The 19,348-nt window shown below is 50.4% G+C and overlaps 1 protein-coding gene across 1 annotated transcript in view; it reads left to right on the forward strand.

The window, feature by feature from the left end:
• Positions 1-19,348, forward strand: part of TTC7B (tetratricopeptide repeat domain 7B) — a 112,451-nt gene that overhangs the window by 39,044 nt on the left and 54,059 nt on the right. Inside the window, exons 8-14 of the mRNA XM_018558519.1 lie at positions 885-1,022; positions 1,210-1,293; positions 2,898-3,002; positions 4,614-4,731; positions 9,668-9,725; positions 11,176-11,248; positions 15,930-16,090. Of these exons, the coding sequence (XP_018414021.1) occupies positions 885-1,022; positions 1,210-1,293; positions 2,898-3,002; positions 4,614-4,731; positions 9,668-9,725; positions 11,176-11,248; positions 15,930-16,090 (737 nt within the window). The remainder of the gene's footprint in view (positions 1-884; positions 1,023-1,209; positions 1,294-2,897; positions 3,003-4,613; positions 4,732-9,667; positions 9,726-11,175; positions 11,249-15,929; positions 16,091-19,348) is intronic.

A 19,348-nucleotide genomic window follows, 5' to 3' on the forward strand; every position in this document is an offset into this window, starting at 1 on the left:
TCCGCCCAGCTCCTGGCAACCAGTGACATCACTGGTTGCCAGGAGCTGGGCGGGATGCCAGCCATAGCGTCCCAGGTTGCTCAGAGCCGGGCAGAGGGATGTGTATGGCCCTTCCACATCTCCCCGCCTGGCTCTTAGTGGTGTCACCGTTCCACCAGCAACACTCATCCCAACCGGTTGTGCACCATCTAGTAGGAATGCACCGATACTAGTATTAGTGCTGATACCGAGTATTTGGGCGAGTACAAGTACTCACCCAAATGCTCAGATGCCTAGCCCGATACCCGAACTTCCCTTATCAGGAAGCATGTAATGACTCACCGCCTAGCTTCCTGATTGGTTGGAAAACTGGCCAATGAGGAAGTCGGACGGCGAGTCATCACCTTGCTTCCTGATTGGCCGGAAAGCCGGCTTCATGCTTCCTCGTCACTTGTTGACGATGGAGCTGGCTTCCTGGCCAATCAAGAAGCCGGGTGCCGTGTAATGACTCGGTGCCCGGCTTACTGATTGGTCGAGAAGCTGGCAAATCAGGAAGCCAGGCGCCTCCCCCCCTCCCGCCTTCCTGATTGGCTCCATGTTTCCTCCTCGTCAACTGGTGAGAGAAGGCTTGGGGACACCCCTGCATGTGACAACGTTGGGCCCATCCACACTGTCATATAGGGGAGTCCTATGTGTAAGTGACAGCTCTGGGGACTCGTCACTCATATGGGGGTGGGGGCGTTTCTTGGCCATAGAGAAGCTTCAGCGGGGTTCTGCTTTAAAATGAGATTGTTGCCTGTCATGGAGTAGCAGCGCCGCCCATCGCACTGCAGCATCCATTCTGTGATCAGTGAATGTGTTATATGACTTCATGGCGTCTCATGATTGGTCGCATTTCCTTTCAGGCCAACAGAGACGCGGTTCTCAGTCGGATCCCGGAGCATAAAAATGATCGGATTATCAGTCTGCAGAGCGCGTCCGTGGTCTATGACCTCCTGACGATCGCGCTGGGGAGGAGGGGCCAGTATGAAATGCTGTCGGAGGTGAGTGTCACACCTATTCGTAGGGACAAATGAGGGGACAACAACACCCAGTCCCCCCTATGATGTCATTGGGCTGAATAGCATGAGACGTTTCTGAACCCTGCAGTTCTAATGGCTCGGTGCCACTGCCCCGCCTCCCACCGTCTTAAAGTGACGCCCACCTGAGTGTCCTTGTGTCTCTCTGCAGTGCTTGGAGCGCGCCATGAAGTTTGCTTTTGAAGAATTTCACCTCTGGTACCAGTTTGCGCTCTCCCTGATGGCTTCAGGAAAGGTGACGTCTCTTCCTTGTCTGTATACCACACACGATGGCTCCTAAGACGCGTATGCACTATGATTTGCGAGACAGCAGGAGATACCTTCAGTGCTGAAGAGCCAGTGCAGGGAGGTTGTAGAGGAGCCCGTGGGCTGTGGGTATGGAGGAGCCGGTGGGCGGAGGGTATGGAGGAGCCGGTGGGCGGAGGGTATGGAGGAGCCCGTGGGCTGAGGGTATGGAGGAGCCGGTGGGCGGAGGGTATGGAGGAGCCGGTGGGCGGAGGGTATGGAGGAGCCGGTGGGCGGAGGGTATGGAGGAGCCGGTGGGCGGAGGGTATGGAGGAGCCGGTGGGCGGAGGGTATGGAGGAGCCGGTGGGCGGAGGGTATGGAGGAGCCGGTGGGCGGAGGGTATGGAGGAGCCGGTGGGCGGAGGGTATGGAGGAGCCGGTGGGCGGAGGGTATGGAGGAGCCGGTGGGCGGAGGGTATGGAGGAGCCGGTGGGCGGAGGGTATGGAGGAGCCGGTGGGCGGAGGGTATGGAGGAGCCGGTGGGCGGAGGGTATGGAGGAGCCGGTGGGCGGAGGGTATGGAGGAGCCGGTGGGCGGAGGGTATGGAGGAGCCGGTGGGCGGAGGGTATGGAGGAGCCGGTGGGCGGAGGGTATGGAGGAGCCGGTGGGCGGAGGGTATGGAGGAGCCGGTGGGCGGAGGGTATGGAGGAGCCGGTGGGCGGAGGGTATGGAGGAGCCGGTGGGCGGAGGGTATGGAGGAGCCGGTGGGCGGAGGGTATGGAGGAGCCGGTGGGCGGAGGGTATGGAGGAGCCGGTGGGCGGAGGAGCCCGTGGGCTGAGGGTATGGAGGAGCCGGTGGGCGGAGGGTAAGGGTATGGAGGAGCCGGTGGGCGGAGGAGCCCGTGGGCTGAGGGTATGGAAGAGCCGGTGCGCGAAGGGTATGGAGAAGCTGGAGTCCCGGAGTAAAACATAAGACTCCTCTAGATGGCGCTGTGCTCTGGGAATCATGGCAGGTCTGAGCAGACTGATATATACATAGTTAGAAGGTATGACTGTCTTCATTCAGAGATCATTAAAGCTAAACTCCGGCCCTCCCTGCACAGTTGCATCCTCCTCTTCTGGACAGTATGGCTAATCCATCAGAGTCTGCGGTTCCACACCGTTCTCTCTGCTCTACGGGGTACCACTAAGTAGTACTCAATAGAGTACCCTGGGCTGTCCTGCCTGTGAAGCCGCCCATGTACATCCCCCTAACTGATAAGCAGATATTACCTGTGAGGGAGATGCTGGACGCATGGCTGAGCATATTGGACAGGAAATGACATCATAACCATGTAGTTCCATTAGGAAGAGCATTGCATCATACAAGAACATTGCCACCTAGTGGCAGAACACATGTGAATGGTTGTTGCACCTGTGTCTGCATAAACAGCTTGCTAATACCCTCCCACTGCAAGTCTAATGGAGGCTTGCAGCCAGCATATCACAATCCGGTATATCACATCATTACAGCAGCTGAATTGAAGCATGACTCGGTGAAGGAATAGAAAGGTGAACCCGAGTCTGCTTATTTACATGGAGTTATTTGTCTTCTCTGTTTGTGTTTCTCTCCAGTCTGCCAGAGCTGTAAAAGTTCTAAGAGAATGTATTCGCCTCAAGCCAGAAGATGCCACCATCCCCCTCCTCGCTGCCAAGCTGTGCATGGGATCCTTACACTGGGTGAGACTGTGCGGAGCTACATGACATATGAGTAGCAGTGACTTATTCTGTGTTGCCGTATTCCCACACATGACGCTGAGACTAAATGATTGACCGCACAGAAAGCAAATGGCTAAAAGGGGTGGGCCAGGGACAGTGAGAATTGGGAGGAGAGGGGTAGATGATGCTTGAAGTTGTCCAGCCTGGAAATTAGGTGAACTCCACATAACTTTGCAGCTTCTATTGCAGTTCGTGTGGAACTCAGTGTGCAGAGATATGAGACTTACCGCGTTCAGCACAGCAGAGGACCTTCTACAAGTGTGCAAAAAGGAAGGTTAGGCTGGAGTTCACCATCAGCCCTTATTCACACGCGTGCCGGCCCGTACAGCACCGTGCTGCGTGCAGGGCCATATCGGGCCGCTCCCAGGAAGGACAGGTGCTGCGTGTGATTTGTACGCAGCCCCTGTCCTTCTCTATAGGAGTACGCGGCAGTACACACACCCAACCTGCACGTCCGTACGGGTGCCCCCCGGCTTGAACGCAGACGGGATCAATCCTGTCAGCGTATGAGCATGGACACCTGCACCCGCACGAACATGCAGTCTGGGTGAGCGTACGACCGCGTACTCACATAGAGGAGGACATGCAGCACCTGTCCTTCCCGGGAGCGGCCCGATATGGCCCTGCACGCAGCATGGAGCTGTACGGGCCGGCACGCGTGTGAATGAGGCCTTAAAGGAGAACTATGAGGGGAGTGCTTTTCACTCCCCTCATAGTTCTAGCCGACCTGTGACAATGAGACTGTCACAGGTCGGCTCAGTAGATCGAGAGGTGAGCGAACACATACCGGCGTTCTCTCACCTCTCGATCCTGTCACGGCTCTCTGCCGTGACAGGGGAGGGGATGGATTCACCCCTCCCCGCTCCGATCCGCCAGCTCGCGGTATACTTAGCCTAGGGTGACGGGAGGACGCTAGTTTGTGTCCTCCCGTTACCCTAAGGAGAACTATGGGGAAAAGCCCTAACCCCACAGTTCTCCTTTAAAGGACAATTTCACTTTGGATGGAGTTGTTCTTTAAATGTTCTCCCCCAAGAGGCAGCCACTTACCAAAATACTAACCTTCAGCCCTGCACTGGAGTTCTTTGTGTGGCCCCGCACCTTTGCAGAAAGAAGCCCCGGCAGCATCCCAATTCCTACTGCACATGTGCATCATTAAGCCCATTCACTCCTTCATTGGTGAATCAGCCTTGTGAAAAGACAAACCTCGGTGATCTCTTTAATACCAATCCCAGCTTTTGAAGACAAGCTGCCGATGGGCCCTAAATAAAATTCCTTTCCTGACCCCAAAATATGAATCAAATGGAAGCTTTGCTTAGGGTTTGTGTACAATATATTGGAAATGAATAAGGACTGTTCCTATTATTCTCCGAAATACGTTCCCTAGTGGGTTGTATGTACAGCCCAGGTCTTGTGATGGAAGATCCTCAGGGGCCGAGCCTGATATGTCCCTCCCCTGAGGTAGCGCATGGAGAACAGGGCTCATTATCTCTGTGACATATAGACCCTGCCGCCCTTTCTGCAGATGTGCTGACCGCAGACTTCCTTGATTTTATGACCTTTTATCTTTTGCAGATGGACGAAGCTGAACGGTTTGCCAAATTGGTTGTTGACTGCAGTGAAAAGAGCCCTGAATTTAAAGCCAAAGGTTACCTAGCCCTCGGACTCACCTACAGTTTACAAGCATCGGATGGTAATGCGCATTCTGAATGAGTATCATAGCCTGTGACTTTCTTTCATCTTCCTTATGTCTCTAGGACTCGCGTTGTAGGCTTTAAAGGCTCCGGGCAGCATTTTTATTAACCCTTTGCAGTGGGGCCACCTCCTCACTACAAGGGGTTAATTGCTTGTTTTTTTTCTACGCAGCAAAATGAAAAAGTTATTTTTGTCTGCTCCGGTTTAGATAAATTCCCCTCAATGTATATAACAAAACACATTCAGTCGTCTATCTCACCGACCAAAAGAGATGAAATGAGAGAACTTCATTTTTTTTTTTTTATATGCACTTTAACCAGTTGACATCCGCGGTGTTAAACCCCCTTCCCATCCAGGCCATTTTTCAGTATTCAGCGCTGCGGTACTTTAACTGACATTTATTCCGTCATGCAGCGCTGTACTGAAATGAATTTTATACCCTTTTTTGGGGACAGATAGAGCTTTCTTTTGGTGGTATTTATTCACCACTGGGGGTTTTATTTTTTTACTATATTAAGGAAAAATTACCGAAATTTAAAAAAAAAAAAACAGTTTCCCCTATATTAAATGATAAAACATTTATTATTACCCAATTTTTTGGTAAAATATAAAAGATGGGGTCACGTCGGGTAAAAAGACACTAAACATGTCAAGCCTTAAAATTGCATGCGCGCACGAAACCTCAAAAAACGATAATACCCAAAATTGGCCCTAGGCGACGCTTTAAAAGCTGTTACCGCTCATCAGTTTAGTGTTATCAGTGATTGATGGCCCTAAAATGATTGCTCTCACTGCGACGTTCGCGGCGATATGTAACATGTGTAGCGCAATTGTAATTTTTGCGCGCTGGGGCACCGGACGCGTATTTACGTTTATAGGCGCGTAAACGTGGGGGTGGGGGAGTTAAACATTTTGGGGGGGTTTTTTCCCCTTTTTTTATATGTGGCTTTTATTTTATTTTATTTTTTTATGTGTTACTTTTCTTTTTTTTGCACTTATTGTTATTGCTATTATATAGGGGGATAACATTATATAGGGGGATAACAACCCCCTATATAATAGCAAAGGCACACTGACAGGTCCTCTTTATGGAGATATTAGGGGTCTCTAGGACCCCTAATATCACCTATGGACCCCAAAAGAAGCTGATAAAGCAGAGATCTGCTTTATCAGCTTCTTCTCTCTCCAGATGACTGACAGGTGAATGCGGAAGTGATGTAACACACATCACTTCTGCATTCACAGCCCGGACGGGGATCAGCAAGGAGCTGATCTCCCGTCCTCCTCCTCCTGACGCCCTCGGAGCCGGTCCCGGGATCCAAGATGGGGCAGCGGATCCCGGGAATCAAGGTGAGGGGTCAGGGGGAAAAAAAAAAAAAAAAAAAAAACCGGAAGCGCCGAGCGTGCGCGGGGGGGGGCTTGCCGCGAACGAGCACATATAGGCGATCGGCGGGCTATGGACCCGCTGATCGCCTATATGTGAAACACCCGGTAACGGGTGTTTGCATTGGACGGGTCTTTTCTGCCCGTGCGTGCCCGCTAGGGGGCGCGCGCGAGCAGAAAAGACCCCGCAGATGCAGCAGTGCCGTCCGTCCGTTTTTCTACTACGGGCGGACGGCAAGAGGTTAAAAGGCGGCTGATAGCTGTGTAACATGTTTCCGTACACACTGCTCTAATATAATGTCTGAGGCTGTATGGAAGACAATTCTGATGTCTCTCCCCCGGAACAGAGAGCGGCTGATAGCTGGCCAGAGATTGTCCTAGACGGGGCAGACGGGTTTTCCTGGGACTATAAAACATCTCATTTTCGGAGTTTTCCCCCTTTTATTGCCCCGCCTCTCCCAGGACCATTTACACTGGGAGTGCTTGTGAACATTTTTGCAGCTTTTCTAATCGATGGCAGAATGTTGGGAAATGAGTAATCACATTCTTCTTATTGTTTGTTCTCATCTAGAAGCGTTCTTAGGCTGTGACTGGATGGGTTTTGAAAGGTCCCCATTGGCTGCTTTTTCCTGTAGTATTCTATTGGAAAAAATTACAAACTACTGACCCGTTCCTATGAAATTCTTAAAGGAGAACTCTGAGGCGAGTGCTTTTCACTCACCTCATAGTTCTAGCCGACCTGTGACCATGAGAATCACAGGTCGGCTCAGTAGATCGGGAGGTGAGTGAACACATACCGAAGCCTGAGCCTAGGGTGATGGCTAGATTGTGTCCTCCCGTTACCTTAAGGAGAACTATGGGGAAAAGACTTAAAGGAGAGCTATGAGGGGGGGATGGGGGGGGTGCTTTTCACTCACCTCATAGTTCTAGCCGACCTGTGACAATGAGACTGTCACAGGTCGGCTCAGTAGATCAGGAAGTGAGCGAACACATACCGGCGTTCTCTCACCTCTCGATCCTGTCACGGCTCTCTGCCGTGACACGGGAGGGGCTGGATTTCCCCCTCCCATCCGCCAGCGCTGAATGGCGGAACGGACGGGGGAGGGGGCGGGTACAGCTGGCTCTGCCTCTAGATAGGCAGAGCCAGCTGTCACTCACGCAGCTGGGCGGATCTCGACATCGATGTCGGGATCCGCTCCGGCTGCGGCGTCAGCTCGCGGTATACTGAGCTTAGGGTGACAGGAGGACGCTAGTTTGTGTCCTCCCGTTACCCTAAGGAGAACTATGGGGAAAAGCCCTGACCTCATAGTTCTCCTTTTAATGTCTTTTTCTGATATACATGTAATAAAGAGATACATAGATGTGAATACGTTTTATCAGTTTGTGGCAATGTTTCAAAAATGTTTCAAAAATGTTTTCATCCTGTATGCTTGCTGCATAGGCCAGGGGCAGGTAAATTCCGGCCCTCCACTTGTGGGGCATCTGCACATCCCATGAGGCATTGCAAGAGTCTGACAGCCACAGTCATGACTTCCTGAAGCAGAGGCAATGATAGGATTTGTAGTTTCACAGCAGCTGGAGGGCCGGAGTTCGACTCTCCCCGGTATAAGCTCTGCTTTGAGGCATTAGGCAATTATTAGACTTTACTGCTTCTCTTACCATGCGCATCTAAGTCAACTGACCCACTGAAAAAAAAACACTTTTTGATCAAGTCGAAGGCGATTGTCAATTTGACACAATTAACAATAAAAAATGGATCAAAAGTTCCAAAAAAACTAATTTTCAATTAAAGTTCTTCGGGTGTATGGCCAGTTAAGCTGTCTGCTCCCAGCTTGCTATAGGGCTTGGTCCTCCCTGCTGCCCATGTCACAGGCAGCGATATCTGCGTGGGTGGAGCCAGTGCCTTGATTGACAGCTCCACTCTGCCCAGCCTGGAGAAGACGACGTGTCCTGCTGATGTCATTAGGATGCCTCCCATGTCTCCATCGGAGCAACAGAGCTCCTGGAAAACGCGATATTGGCGGAAGCCACCGTGTGTCCTTCAGAGCTGGTGCACACCTAGGCAATCTGTGACCGCAGGGCAATCGCTCACGATACTGCGCGGCCACGGAGTCGCCCATTGCAGACGATCGTGTTGTGAGTGCCATTATTTTCTAATGGCACCCCAGTCCCGCCGCAATTCCACCCGTGCATCCAAACACGATGCTACATGTACCTTTTTTCTGCGATTGCCGTGCGGATGTCACTCCTTTGATATCAATGGGGCCACACTGCAATCGCTGTCTGCAATTGTGCAGGACCGCGCGATCGCTCAGGTCTGCACCGGGCCTCAGGCTAGCTTCACACCTAGGCGATATATCGCGCGGATTGAGTCACGTGATTGAAGTCAATAGAGGCTGTTCACACCTTTGCAGTTTGTCACACAGACGAAATTGCCTGTCGCGCAAAAAGGTGCAGGAGTTCCATAGATATCTCTATGCATTGAAAACTGCGCGTGAAAACAGCTCAGCAGCTCAGTCGCCTAGGTGTGAACCGCGCCTCAGTGTCTCTTCCCGGGTCCCACGGAGCTGGGTTGGGAAAGTAGTCTGAAGCCATCACCTGACCTTGGTGAAAGGTATCCGGAGGCATTTTCCTCAATCATGTGAACAATTCACAGTAGGTGTGTTAGCAGATTGTATTTTTCAGCTCGCATTGATTTTACAAAGTGATATCACTAAATATGTTCTCACAAATACTACAATTCTAATTCCCTTTAAAGGAGAACCGTGATTTCCACTCACCTCATAGTTCTAGCCGACCTGTGACAATGAGACTGTCACAGGTCGGCTCAGTAGATCGGGAGGTGAGCGAACACATACCGCCGCTCGCTCACTTCTCGATCCTGTCACAGCTCTCTGCCATGACAGGGGAGGGGCTGAATTCCCCCCTCCCCGCTCCGATCTGCCAGCGCTGACTGGCGGAACGGACGGGGAAGGGGGCGGGTACAGCTGGCTCTGCCTCAGATAGGCAGAGCCAGCTGTCACTCACCCAGCTGGGCGGATCCCGACGTCTAAGTCGGGATCCGCTCCGGCTGCGGCGTCTCAGTGGTCTGTAGAGCTGGTCTTGTGGAACCTTCTCAGTGTGGGATCAGGAACAGGGGGATCGGAGGGTCCTGTGATACCAGGCCGCAGCCGAGGACCACCAGACAAGCTAGCGGGGAAAAGGGGGACTTAGTGTTCGTAAAACAGTTCACAGATAGTAAGCCACTACAAGTCCCAGCAGTCCCTAATTTGCCCGGCATTTCCCTGCGTTGCTGCCGCGAGCAGGTCGTCTCATTTCACAGGAAGGGTTTCTGTTATTCTGACATTGCACGGCGGTCACGTTATGTGGACGATTTGAGATGTAAATTGCTCTGAGCCGAGTTCACCTCGAATTCTTTATAGCGGCGCAGCCGTGAAATGTCAGCTTAGCGGCGCCGCCTCTTAGTCCATATCTGGAAATGTAATTTGTGGATGATGAATGTACCATCGGGGCGATGCCGCTTCTCATTTCCGTATGCACTTCTCTTGCAGCGTCTCTGCGTGGGATGCAGGAGGATCTACAGAGGAAAGCCCTCCTCGCCTTTCAGAGGTAAGTGCTGGCAGATTCTTCAGAACAAAACTGAAGGCCCGAAAAAAAATCAAAGTTTTGGGGGTTTTAATTTTTTTTTTTTGTAAATGTGATTTTTGGCAGTTTATAAAACCTGAAGCTGTTTTATCTGTTGGTATGATACACGTGGGGCTCCAAGCAAGTATAACAAAAATCAGATTCCAAGAAAAATGAATTGTATATTAGAAGCATAGCCGAACCTTTACTTTTCTTTTGAGTCATAGGAGTATATTCACTAATGCACTCCGGTGACCCAAAGTCCGCATATAGCAGGTAGTGCAGAGCCGCGCTGCAGTCAGGAAACATCCAGACAATCTTGTCGGGATCTGCCCTGCTGCCTGATTGATGGTTGGCTCTGCCTCTCGAGAGCCAGAGCCAACTATGCCCGCCCCCTCCTCTGTCTGTCCCTCCCACTCAGCGCTGTGAGGAATGGAGAGGTGAGGGGGGAATCCCTGTGGGCAGCGGTGACTGACAGTCCCTTCCCCCTGCAGGGAGAACACTGAGCTGAGCAATTGCTGGTTTTTGGGTTCTTAGCTCTCTGTATATAGAGCCGACGCAGGCTCGAAGTATTGGGACGAGTATATATCACTCCTCCCCAATACTTCTCCTTTAAATACAGCTAGTATCAGTACATGAAACTGTCTTGGCATCAGCCTCTTGGTACTGCAGTATTTAGACTGGGAGAGGGAGGAACAGCCCTCCTGAACCATTCGGGGTTTGTTCCTGTGCTGTTAGTCTAACACTGGGAACTTCCGTTCAGGAGGGAATAATAAAGGGATAATATTATCTGTGTGCTGCTCCTACATTGTACAGTCACAGGATGGGGGCGGCTTCTGGGCCAGGCTGCATTGCCTAGCTGCAGGTAGTCTGCAGAGAGGTCCAGGATTAGTCTGGAACCACTCAGTATATGCTGTATGTGTGTGTATATTTTATGTATGGGTGTATGTAGTGTATTGTGTTCATATTGTATGAGACATACAAAGTATGTTTGGACAGTGGAGTTTAGACACATTTTGTTTGTCTCTTCTACCAAAAAAATCCTTCCTCTTTCTCCTAGCAATCTTTTTGTGGTGCATGCACAGTGCAGTGTAGACTCCCTATTCACTGTCAGCATTTGTAAGATGTAGAAAGTGGAGGAGAGTCCCGGGACAGTGTAACTCCACTGTATGTGTAGGAATTGCACCATCAGTGACCTACCAATGAACTGGAGGAAGTCATAAACAAGTCGGGTTTCCATAATGTGAAAGTATCTCATAAAAATAAAGGAAAAACAAATGCAGCCGCCTCATCTGAGGACTAATGAGCTGCAATATATGACATTTGCATTCTTGGGTATTTCTGTCTCACCGCCCGGCATTCATATGAAGGGAACCTGTACTCTGTGGAACAGTGTCAGTCATGTTTTTGACCATCCCGATCTCTTCCTCCTCAGGGCTCACAGCTTGTCGCCAACAGACCATCAGGCCGCGTTCTACCTCGCTCTGCAGTTGGCGATCTCTCGGCAGGTAAGCTCACCAGATATGTTCTGTTTACTCCAAACTTGTGACCGACACCTTCCACCCATTAGTGCTCTCCCTACCAATAACACATTCCCCAATAAAGTACTTTCTCTGTGCAGAAGCACCTAAATTGAGTGGTTTTCACAGCCGCTTGCCCTGGATCATACAGCAGCCGCCCTGAACTTCCAGTCAGGAGACGCACACTGAGCATTTCATTTGATTGTGCTTGTCAAGACTACATGTCCCGTTACCACATCACCATATTGCTATGCCCCATCCTCGTAGACCTGGCCTCAGGAGCCGCAAATGGCCTGTTGGCACATTATACATTAAAGGAGAACTATGGGGTCAAGGCTTTTCCCCATAGTTCTCCTTAGGGTAACGGGAGGACACAAACTAGCGTCCTCCCGTCACCCTAAGCTCAGTATATAGGGAGCTACAGCTCGCGCTATACTTAGACGCCGGAGCGGATCCCTACATCGATGTCGAGATCCGCCCAGCTGTACCCTCCCCCGTCCGTTCCGCCAGTCAGCGCTGGCAGAGGGGAGGGGGGAATCCAGCCCCTCCTCTGTCACGGCAGAGATCCGTGACAGGATCGAGAGGGGCGCGAACGCCGGTATGTGTTCGCTCACCTCCCGATCTACTGAGCCGACCTGTGACAGTCTCATTGTCACAGGTCGGCTAGAACTATGAGGTGAGTGAAAATCACTCACCTCATAGTTCTCCTTTAAATATATATCGATCTATCTTTCATCTGTCTATAAATCTATCTATCTCGTATACTTTCATATTTTCTCTTCCACCTCCCATGCTTCCCTCTGACTGCCCATTAGTTGACTGAAGCAATAGGCTGGTTTAGGTTGAAGCACTTTCTCCCTCCCGCAGAATAGTATTTACATAGGTAAGATTCCCCCAGGCACTCCAGTACTAAGATGCAGCTCTGCGCGGTCTTTCATTTGTATTACCCGTCTGGCCTGTTTTAGAGCAGCGACAGGTTTCCTTTAAGGTGAACATGACATAAATCTCTATGTCTGCGGGTGCCCTGTGCCTGGTGGTGTATCCACGTTCAGAGCATGTGCTTTGCATACATGGGTTTGTGCGACCTTCCTGAGCACCGTGGTTGTGACTCGGCTGGTTTGCATAGTCTGAATAGCTAGGAATTGCCTCCTGGCTTGTCCTGCTTGTTTAAGGCTTAGCAGCTGCGTTCCAGGCACTCGGGGCTCAGTGCCAGGTGCCTCTCCGCTGCAGAGGGGGGGCCGTTCATTCGCAGCTTCTTGCTGCATGCTGGCCCATCCTGCTATGCCGGTTTGCTCACTGTGTGCAGGGCCAGTGCTAGGATTCGTGCCTACACAGGCAAGGTGCATTTTTGCGCCCCCCTCCCCGACCCCCTGTAAAAACAGGGCATTTTGACAAGTACTCGTACTTGTCAAAATGCCCCGATGTTTGCGCTGTTTTTTTTTTTTTCACTTACCTTCGGTGCGGGAGAGCAGCGGCGAGTCAGCGCTGGTCCAGTGGGAGGAGCTCCAGGTGGGGGTCCTAATTTAGCTGGCCGGCTACTGCCTGAGGTGCCACGCATGTCTGGATCCTTGTTTTTTCCTCCCTCACCATGCAGTGACGTAAGACGGCCGCCTGACTTGCCTCGCGGTAGCGCCGGGCCTGGCTGTGTGCGAATAGATAGTAGGTGGAGACCGAGGTCCAATCACTTTGGTACTGAGAACGCAATGTCATCATTTACACCCAGGTTCTTTGCACTGCACAATGGTGCATTTTGATTGGTTAGGAAATGGCTTTATTTAAGCAAAAATCTGAATCTGTGGGCTTATTTTTTTTAAATCAATATGTTTTTATTGAAATGTTTCATATTTATATGACAAAGTAAACAGTCACAAAGAGGTGTAAAATAGAAGAATACAAGAAAAAGCAATTTTATTTGAAGTGTATCGCTAGGCAAAACTGAGGGGAGGGTTAGAACCTTTGTCAGTTTTTTTTTCTTAATTACGGTCTGGGCCCTTGATAGGGTGACACATTGTCACTGGTTACTGACCGTTGTCACTGGGACTGCTGCTGAGTTACAATGTTGCAGTCTGATCTCTTTTTCCTAAAAACCTTGAGGGCCCATTCACACCACATCCAGATTACCACCAGACCAGACCGTTTCCAGACCCAAAATGCATCCCAATGTGTCCCTATGGTTCTTCTGGCCTCTGTTCCCACCAGCGCAGTCCATTCCAGACCAGACAATTACTGCTTGTCCTATTTTGTCTGGTCTGGAATGCCCTGGATCGCATCAAAATGCATCGAAAATGCATGGAACGCATTTTGTAGCAAGTTACAAGTTGAGAGGCTACAGTAGGGGCTGATCTGTGGCAGACATGTGTGAACCCAGCCAGACACCATGACTGTCATCGCTAAGCCAGTGTTCTATCGAAAACCCCAACGCATCGAGATCTCCAACGACCTGACTTCCGGTTTAGTTAGAAGTAAGAGGTTTGGCCGAGAAGGCTCTGCTCCACGTGCGCCACCCGCTGCATTTCCCTATATACATACCACACAGCAATAAAGTATTAAAATGAACTAGGTTTAGACTAATCCAGCACGTTATTAATCTCAGTTGCCCCACTCAATATGGCTGCCGCTTGCGGCCATATTGAGTGGGGCAACTGAGATTAATAACGTGATGGATTAGTCTGACCCTACTTCATTTTAATACTTTATTGCTGTGTGGTATGTGTAAAGGGAAATGCAGCGGGTGGCGCACGTGCAGCAGAGCCTTCTCGGCCAAACCTCTTACTTCTAACTAAACCGGAAGTCAGGTCGTTGGAGATCTCGATAAGTTGGGACTTTCGACAGAACACCGGCATCTCCGTTCCTGAAGTAGATGGTGTCCCTGGATGGTGGCTGAACAAAGATGGCGCTGTCCTTCTGGAGAGGAAAGCAGAAGAATTCATTATCAGGGGGAGTAGTGAGATCTCTTTGAGAGGCAAAAGATATCTGGACGGGTTACACAATCAGCATGCAAGTACTTACATGAAAAGAAAGCAGACTGGATGCTAGCTCCATATTAAAGGAGATCTATGGGGTCAGGGCTTTTCCCCATAGATCTCCTTAGGGTAACGGGAGGACACAAACTAGCGTCCTCCCGTCTCCCTAGGCTCAGTATATAGAGAGCTGCAGCTCGCAGTATACTGAGACGCCAATACAAATGTTTGACTGATTCTAAATCCTTTTGCCCAGAGTTCAGCTGTAATTCCCCCTTTGTGATCTGGGCAGTGCAGAGGCCGGCTGTGGATGGAGGACGTTCTGATATCTGCTATGTTTTCCTGCAGTCAGTAACATCATAAGCTGAGTACAGGAAGTGTCACCAGACTGGGGGTATCAATGCCTAGAACAGGAAGTGTCACCAGACTGGGGATATCAATGCCTAGTACAGGAAGTGCCACCAGACTGGGGGTATCAATGCCTAATACAGGAAGTGTCACCAGACTGGGGATATCAATGCCTAGTACAGGAAGTGCCACCAGACTGGGGGTATCAATGCCTAATACAGGAAGTGTCACCAGACTGGGGATATCAATGCCTAGTACAGGAAGTGCCACCAGACTGGGGGTATCAATGCCTAATACAGGAAGTGTCACCAGACTGGGGATATCAATGCCTAGTACAGGAAGTGCCACCAGACTGGGGGTATCAATGCCTAATACAGGAAGTGTCACCAGACTGGGGATATCAATGCCTAGTACAGGAAGTGCCACCAGACTGGGGGTATCAATGCCTAATACAGGAAGTGTCACCAGACTGGGGATATCAATGCCTAGTACAGGAAGTGCCACCAGACTGGGGGTATCAATGCCTAATACAGGAAGTGTCACCAGACTGGGGATATCAATGCCTAGTACAGGAAGTGCCACCAGACTGGGGGTATCAATGCCTAATACAGGAAGTGTCACCAGACTGGGGATATCAATGCCTAGTACAGGAAGTGCCACCAGACTGGGGGTATCAATGCCTAATACAGGAAGTGTCACCAGACTGGGGATATCAATGCCTAGTACAGGAAGTGCCACCAGACTGGGGGTATCAATGCCTAATACAGGAAGTGTCACCAGACTGGGGATATCAATGCCTAGTACAGGAAGTGCCACCAGACTGGGGGTATCAATGCCTAATACAGGAAGTGTCACCAGACTGGGGATATCAATGCCTAGTACAGGAAGTGCCACCAGACTGGGGGTATCAATGCCTAATACAGGAAGTGTCACCAGACTGGGGATATCAATGCCTAGTACAGGAAGTGCCACCAGACTGGGGGTATCAATGCCTAATACAGGAAGTGTCACCAGACTGGGGATATCAATGCCTAGTACAGGAAGTGCCACCAGACTGGGGGTATCAATGCCTAATACAGGAAGTGTCACCAGACTGGGGATATCAATGCCTAGTACAGGAAGTGCCACCAGACTGGGGGTATCAATGCCTAATACAGGAAGTGTCACCAGACTGGGGATATCAATGCCTAGTACAGGAAGTGCCACCAGACTGGGGGTATCAATGCCTAATACAGGAAGTGTCACCAGACTGGGGGTATCAATGCCTAATACATGTTTGGGAACTCGTTTGTGCACCAATGTGGGGTCAGAAGTTTTTTTTGTATGTGTGTCTCTGATCATGTGACCCGATTCCTCTCCAGATCCCGGAGGCTCTGGGTTATGTGCGACAGGCCCTCCAGCTGCAGGGCGATGACTCCAATTGCCTCCACTTGTTGGCACTGCTGCTTTCCGCTCAGAAACACTACCACGATGCCCTGAATATCATGGACATGGCGCTCAGTGAATACCCCGAGAATTTCATGTGAGTCAAACACGCAAACCATTTGTTGCGCCATAAAATAAACTCGATGGGAACCATACATCGGTGACATTTCGTTTGGTAAAGGTATTAGATTTAAAAACAATTGCCAGGTTTTTTTTTTTCATAAAATACTGTTTCCACGTCTTTTCATCCTTTGTTACATCTCAGTGCTGCTGATTTCCTGCAGCCTCTTTGCAGTCTACTATGACAGAGGTGTGGGAAGGGAACGGAACACACACAGAGATAGTGAGTGGTCTTTAGGACCCTTGACCCGGTGTTCTTTATTAGGGGTTTTCAACAATAAGATACGACACAGCAACAGGTTAACGGCAACAAAGAACAACAAAAGAGGGTCGGGACTCGCACTTAGGTCTTGTTCACACCAAATGCAGAGCAGATCCGGTCAGGTTTCTGCACACGCAGTGCAGTGTGTTGTGCCGCGTTTTTGATGCGTTCCGAACCGTTTTTTTAAAGTTTAACATGGGCTTTCAGGCACTTGCATGCATTTTTGATGCGTTTTTGATGCGTTCCAGAGCAGGTAAAATAGGGCTTGCCACAGTTTTTTCACCTGCTCTGGATCTGCACGCTGCGATGTGAACTGGAGCTCAAAATACCATAGGAATACATTGGACGCAGTTTTGATCCGGTCTGCACCTGCTCTGCTCTGGATCTGCTCCGCGCTTGGTGTGAACAAGCCCTTAGGGTGTCAGGTCACTCCGCCTAAGGAGAGAGATCCGCACGGGCTGGTAGAGCTGGTCTTGTGGAACCTTCTCAGTGTGGGATCAGGAGTGGGGGGGATCAAAGAGTCCTGTGATACCAGGCCGCAGCCGAGGACCACCAGACAAGCTAGCGGGGCAAAAGGGGGACTTAGTGTTTGTAAAACAGTTCACAGATAGTAAGCAACTAGAAAGTCCCAGCAGTCCCTAATCACGGCATACACACGTTCAGAACTAGATGTCTCAGCAGTTCTCATCTTCTTCTAGTCTTCGTCCAATGAGCCCCCCCAGCCATGAGTCGTCTCTCCATGTCTCTGGAATAAAATCTCTGACTACTCTGTGCACAAGGCTGTTACATTGTACCTGGGCGCCAGCAATCAGATACATGAGACCAAATTGCTGGTGCCGAGGTGACTGGCTCTGTCCTGGTACAGGATTTTCTTTCTACACGTTAGTCGAGGGACACGCAAAGTGTTTGACCTTCAGGTTATACTGCCGTCTACAGGACACTGGCAAGCAGAAAAGCTGTAGGCCAGCCCAGGATAACTCCTCCCACTAGCAGCATGCCTCAGTATTTTGCTAGTGTCCTAGGAGGATGGACGTCTTTTCTTCTGCTCTTCTATGTGAAGAACGAACCTACTTTCTGCCGGCACTTTTCTTCTTCCTGCACCGGGCTCACCCAGCTGACTTTCTGCTAACGCGTCTGGGGCTGCTTGCAGGACGCCTACTGGCGGTGCCGACACCTCCCGCCTGTAATCATGTTATCCTCTGCTCATAAACTCTGTCCCACCCTTGAAATTCTTTGGCTCTTACACGTGTAGGCGAGTCCTCTGCCCTTTTGGGATGAGGTCTTTTCTACGGTCATAAATAATTTTTATGACCCAAATCACAGTTATTTGCTGACTTTGGCTGTGAAGATGTTACGCGCATTCCCGCACCCTCTCCTGCAGATTCTATATCTGATTTGCCTGTGAACTTAGCAGCTTCCAAGTCACGGGCCATAAAAACTCTGAGTCACCCCAGTCCTTGACTTATGGCCCTGAGGAGTCAGTCTACTGCTCTCGCTCCCAAGTTAAAGGAGAACTATGAGGGGGGTGCTTTTCACTCACCTCATAGTTATAGCCGACCTGTGACAATGAGACTGTCGCAGGTCAGCTCAGTGGATTGGGAAGTGAGCGAACACATACCGGCGCTCGCTCACTTCTCAATCCTGTCACTGCAGAGAGCCGTGACAGGGGAGGGGCTGGATTCCTCCCTCCCTGCTCCGATCCTCCAGCGCTGACTAGCAGAACGGACGGGGGAGGGGGCGGGTACAGCTGGCTCTGCCTCTAGATAGGCTGAGCCAGCTGTCACTCACGCAGCTGGGCGGATCCAGACATAATTGTCGGGGTTCGCTTCAGCTGCGGCGTCTCAGTATACAGGAAGCTGTAGCTCGCGGTATCCTGAGCTTAGGGTGACGGGAGGACGCTAGTTTGTGTCCTCCCGTTACCTTTAGGAGAACTATGGGGAAAAGCCCAGACCCCATAGTTCTCCATTAAAGTAAATGGTTTTGACTCTTATTGATGCAGTATGCACCACTGTGAAGCCAGAGGATCTGCTTGTGGCTTCTACCAGTACTTTTTGCAGCCTTGGGTCATTTAAAACCCCTAAGGCCACAAGGACTTTCCCTTTGCTCCAGATTTCTCAGCTACTTCTCTCTGGAGATTGGAAACATGCTGATTAGTTGCTTATGTTGTGCAAAAGTGATCCATTCCCACTTGTGGATTCATGGACTCAACCGCTAAACGGTTGGAAGCCCAGTCTATAGCTCTGTTCTCTCTGGCGGGTCCGGCCCTTCGCCCTATTCTGGCGGTGCTATATCTCAAAACTATGCTGCAGAGCTGAACCTGGATGAGATCTGTCACCACTTATAGATCACTCATTTGCTGCCCCTCCGTCTCTCTATGACCACCTGTCGCCGTAGAGTTGTGTTTCCTATGAAATATTAAACATCTCCTTTTATACTTTTTATGTTCGCGTGGCCTTACCGTCTCAATATACTTATGTTACCTGAGCCGAGAGCCTTAAATAATGAATATTAAACGTCGGTCCGCACCGGGTTCTGCAGATGATTCAGAATCCACCATCTGACGCTAATGGCAGAGCATAGAAACACAACTCCCAGCGGCCATCTCGCATGAAATGAATATCCCGACCTGTGTACCAGCTGGTGGGCCCGGCAAGAGACGTATTATACAGTAGCCTGATGGTTTGTGTTGTGTATTTAGTTATCTGATGTCAGATTTCCAAAAAGAGTTAATGTTTTCTCTTGGTCTACCGGCAATTGGTTCATTCTTTGCCCAGTTCGGATGGGATATGTATTGCAGCTTCTTTACAGCCGCTTCCTGCGATGGCTGTATGTCTTTTTTTTAAAGCAGGTTTCCTGATGGTGACTAGTGATGGGCTCAGGCGTGTTCGCAGCTCCATGTGCCGAGCCCGCCAGGAAGCTGACAGCGCGCAGCGACAATCATAGGCACTGAGGCATTTCCTGGCTGGCTCAGCA

The sequence above is a fragment of the Nanorana parkeri genome, unplaced genomic scaffold (genome assembly GCF_000935625.1).
Source record: "Nanorana parkeri isolate BGI_ZX_2015 unplaced genomic scaffold, ASM93562v1 scaffold344, whole genome shotgun sequence".
Lineage (NCBI taxonomy): Eukaryota > Metazoa > Chordata > Amphibia > Anura > Dicroglossidae > Nanorana > Nanorana parkeri.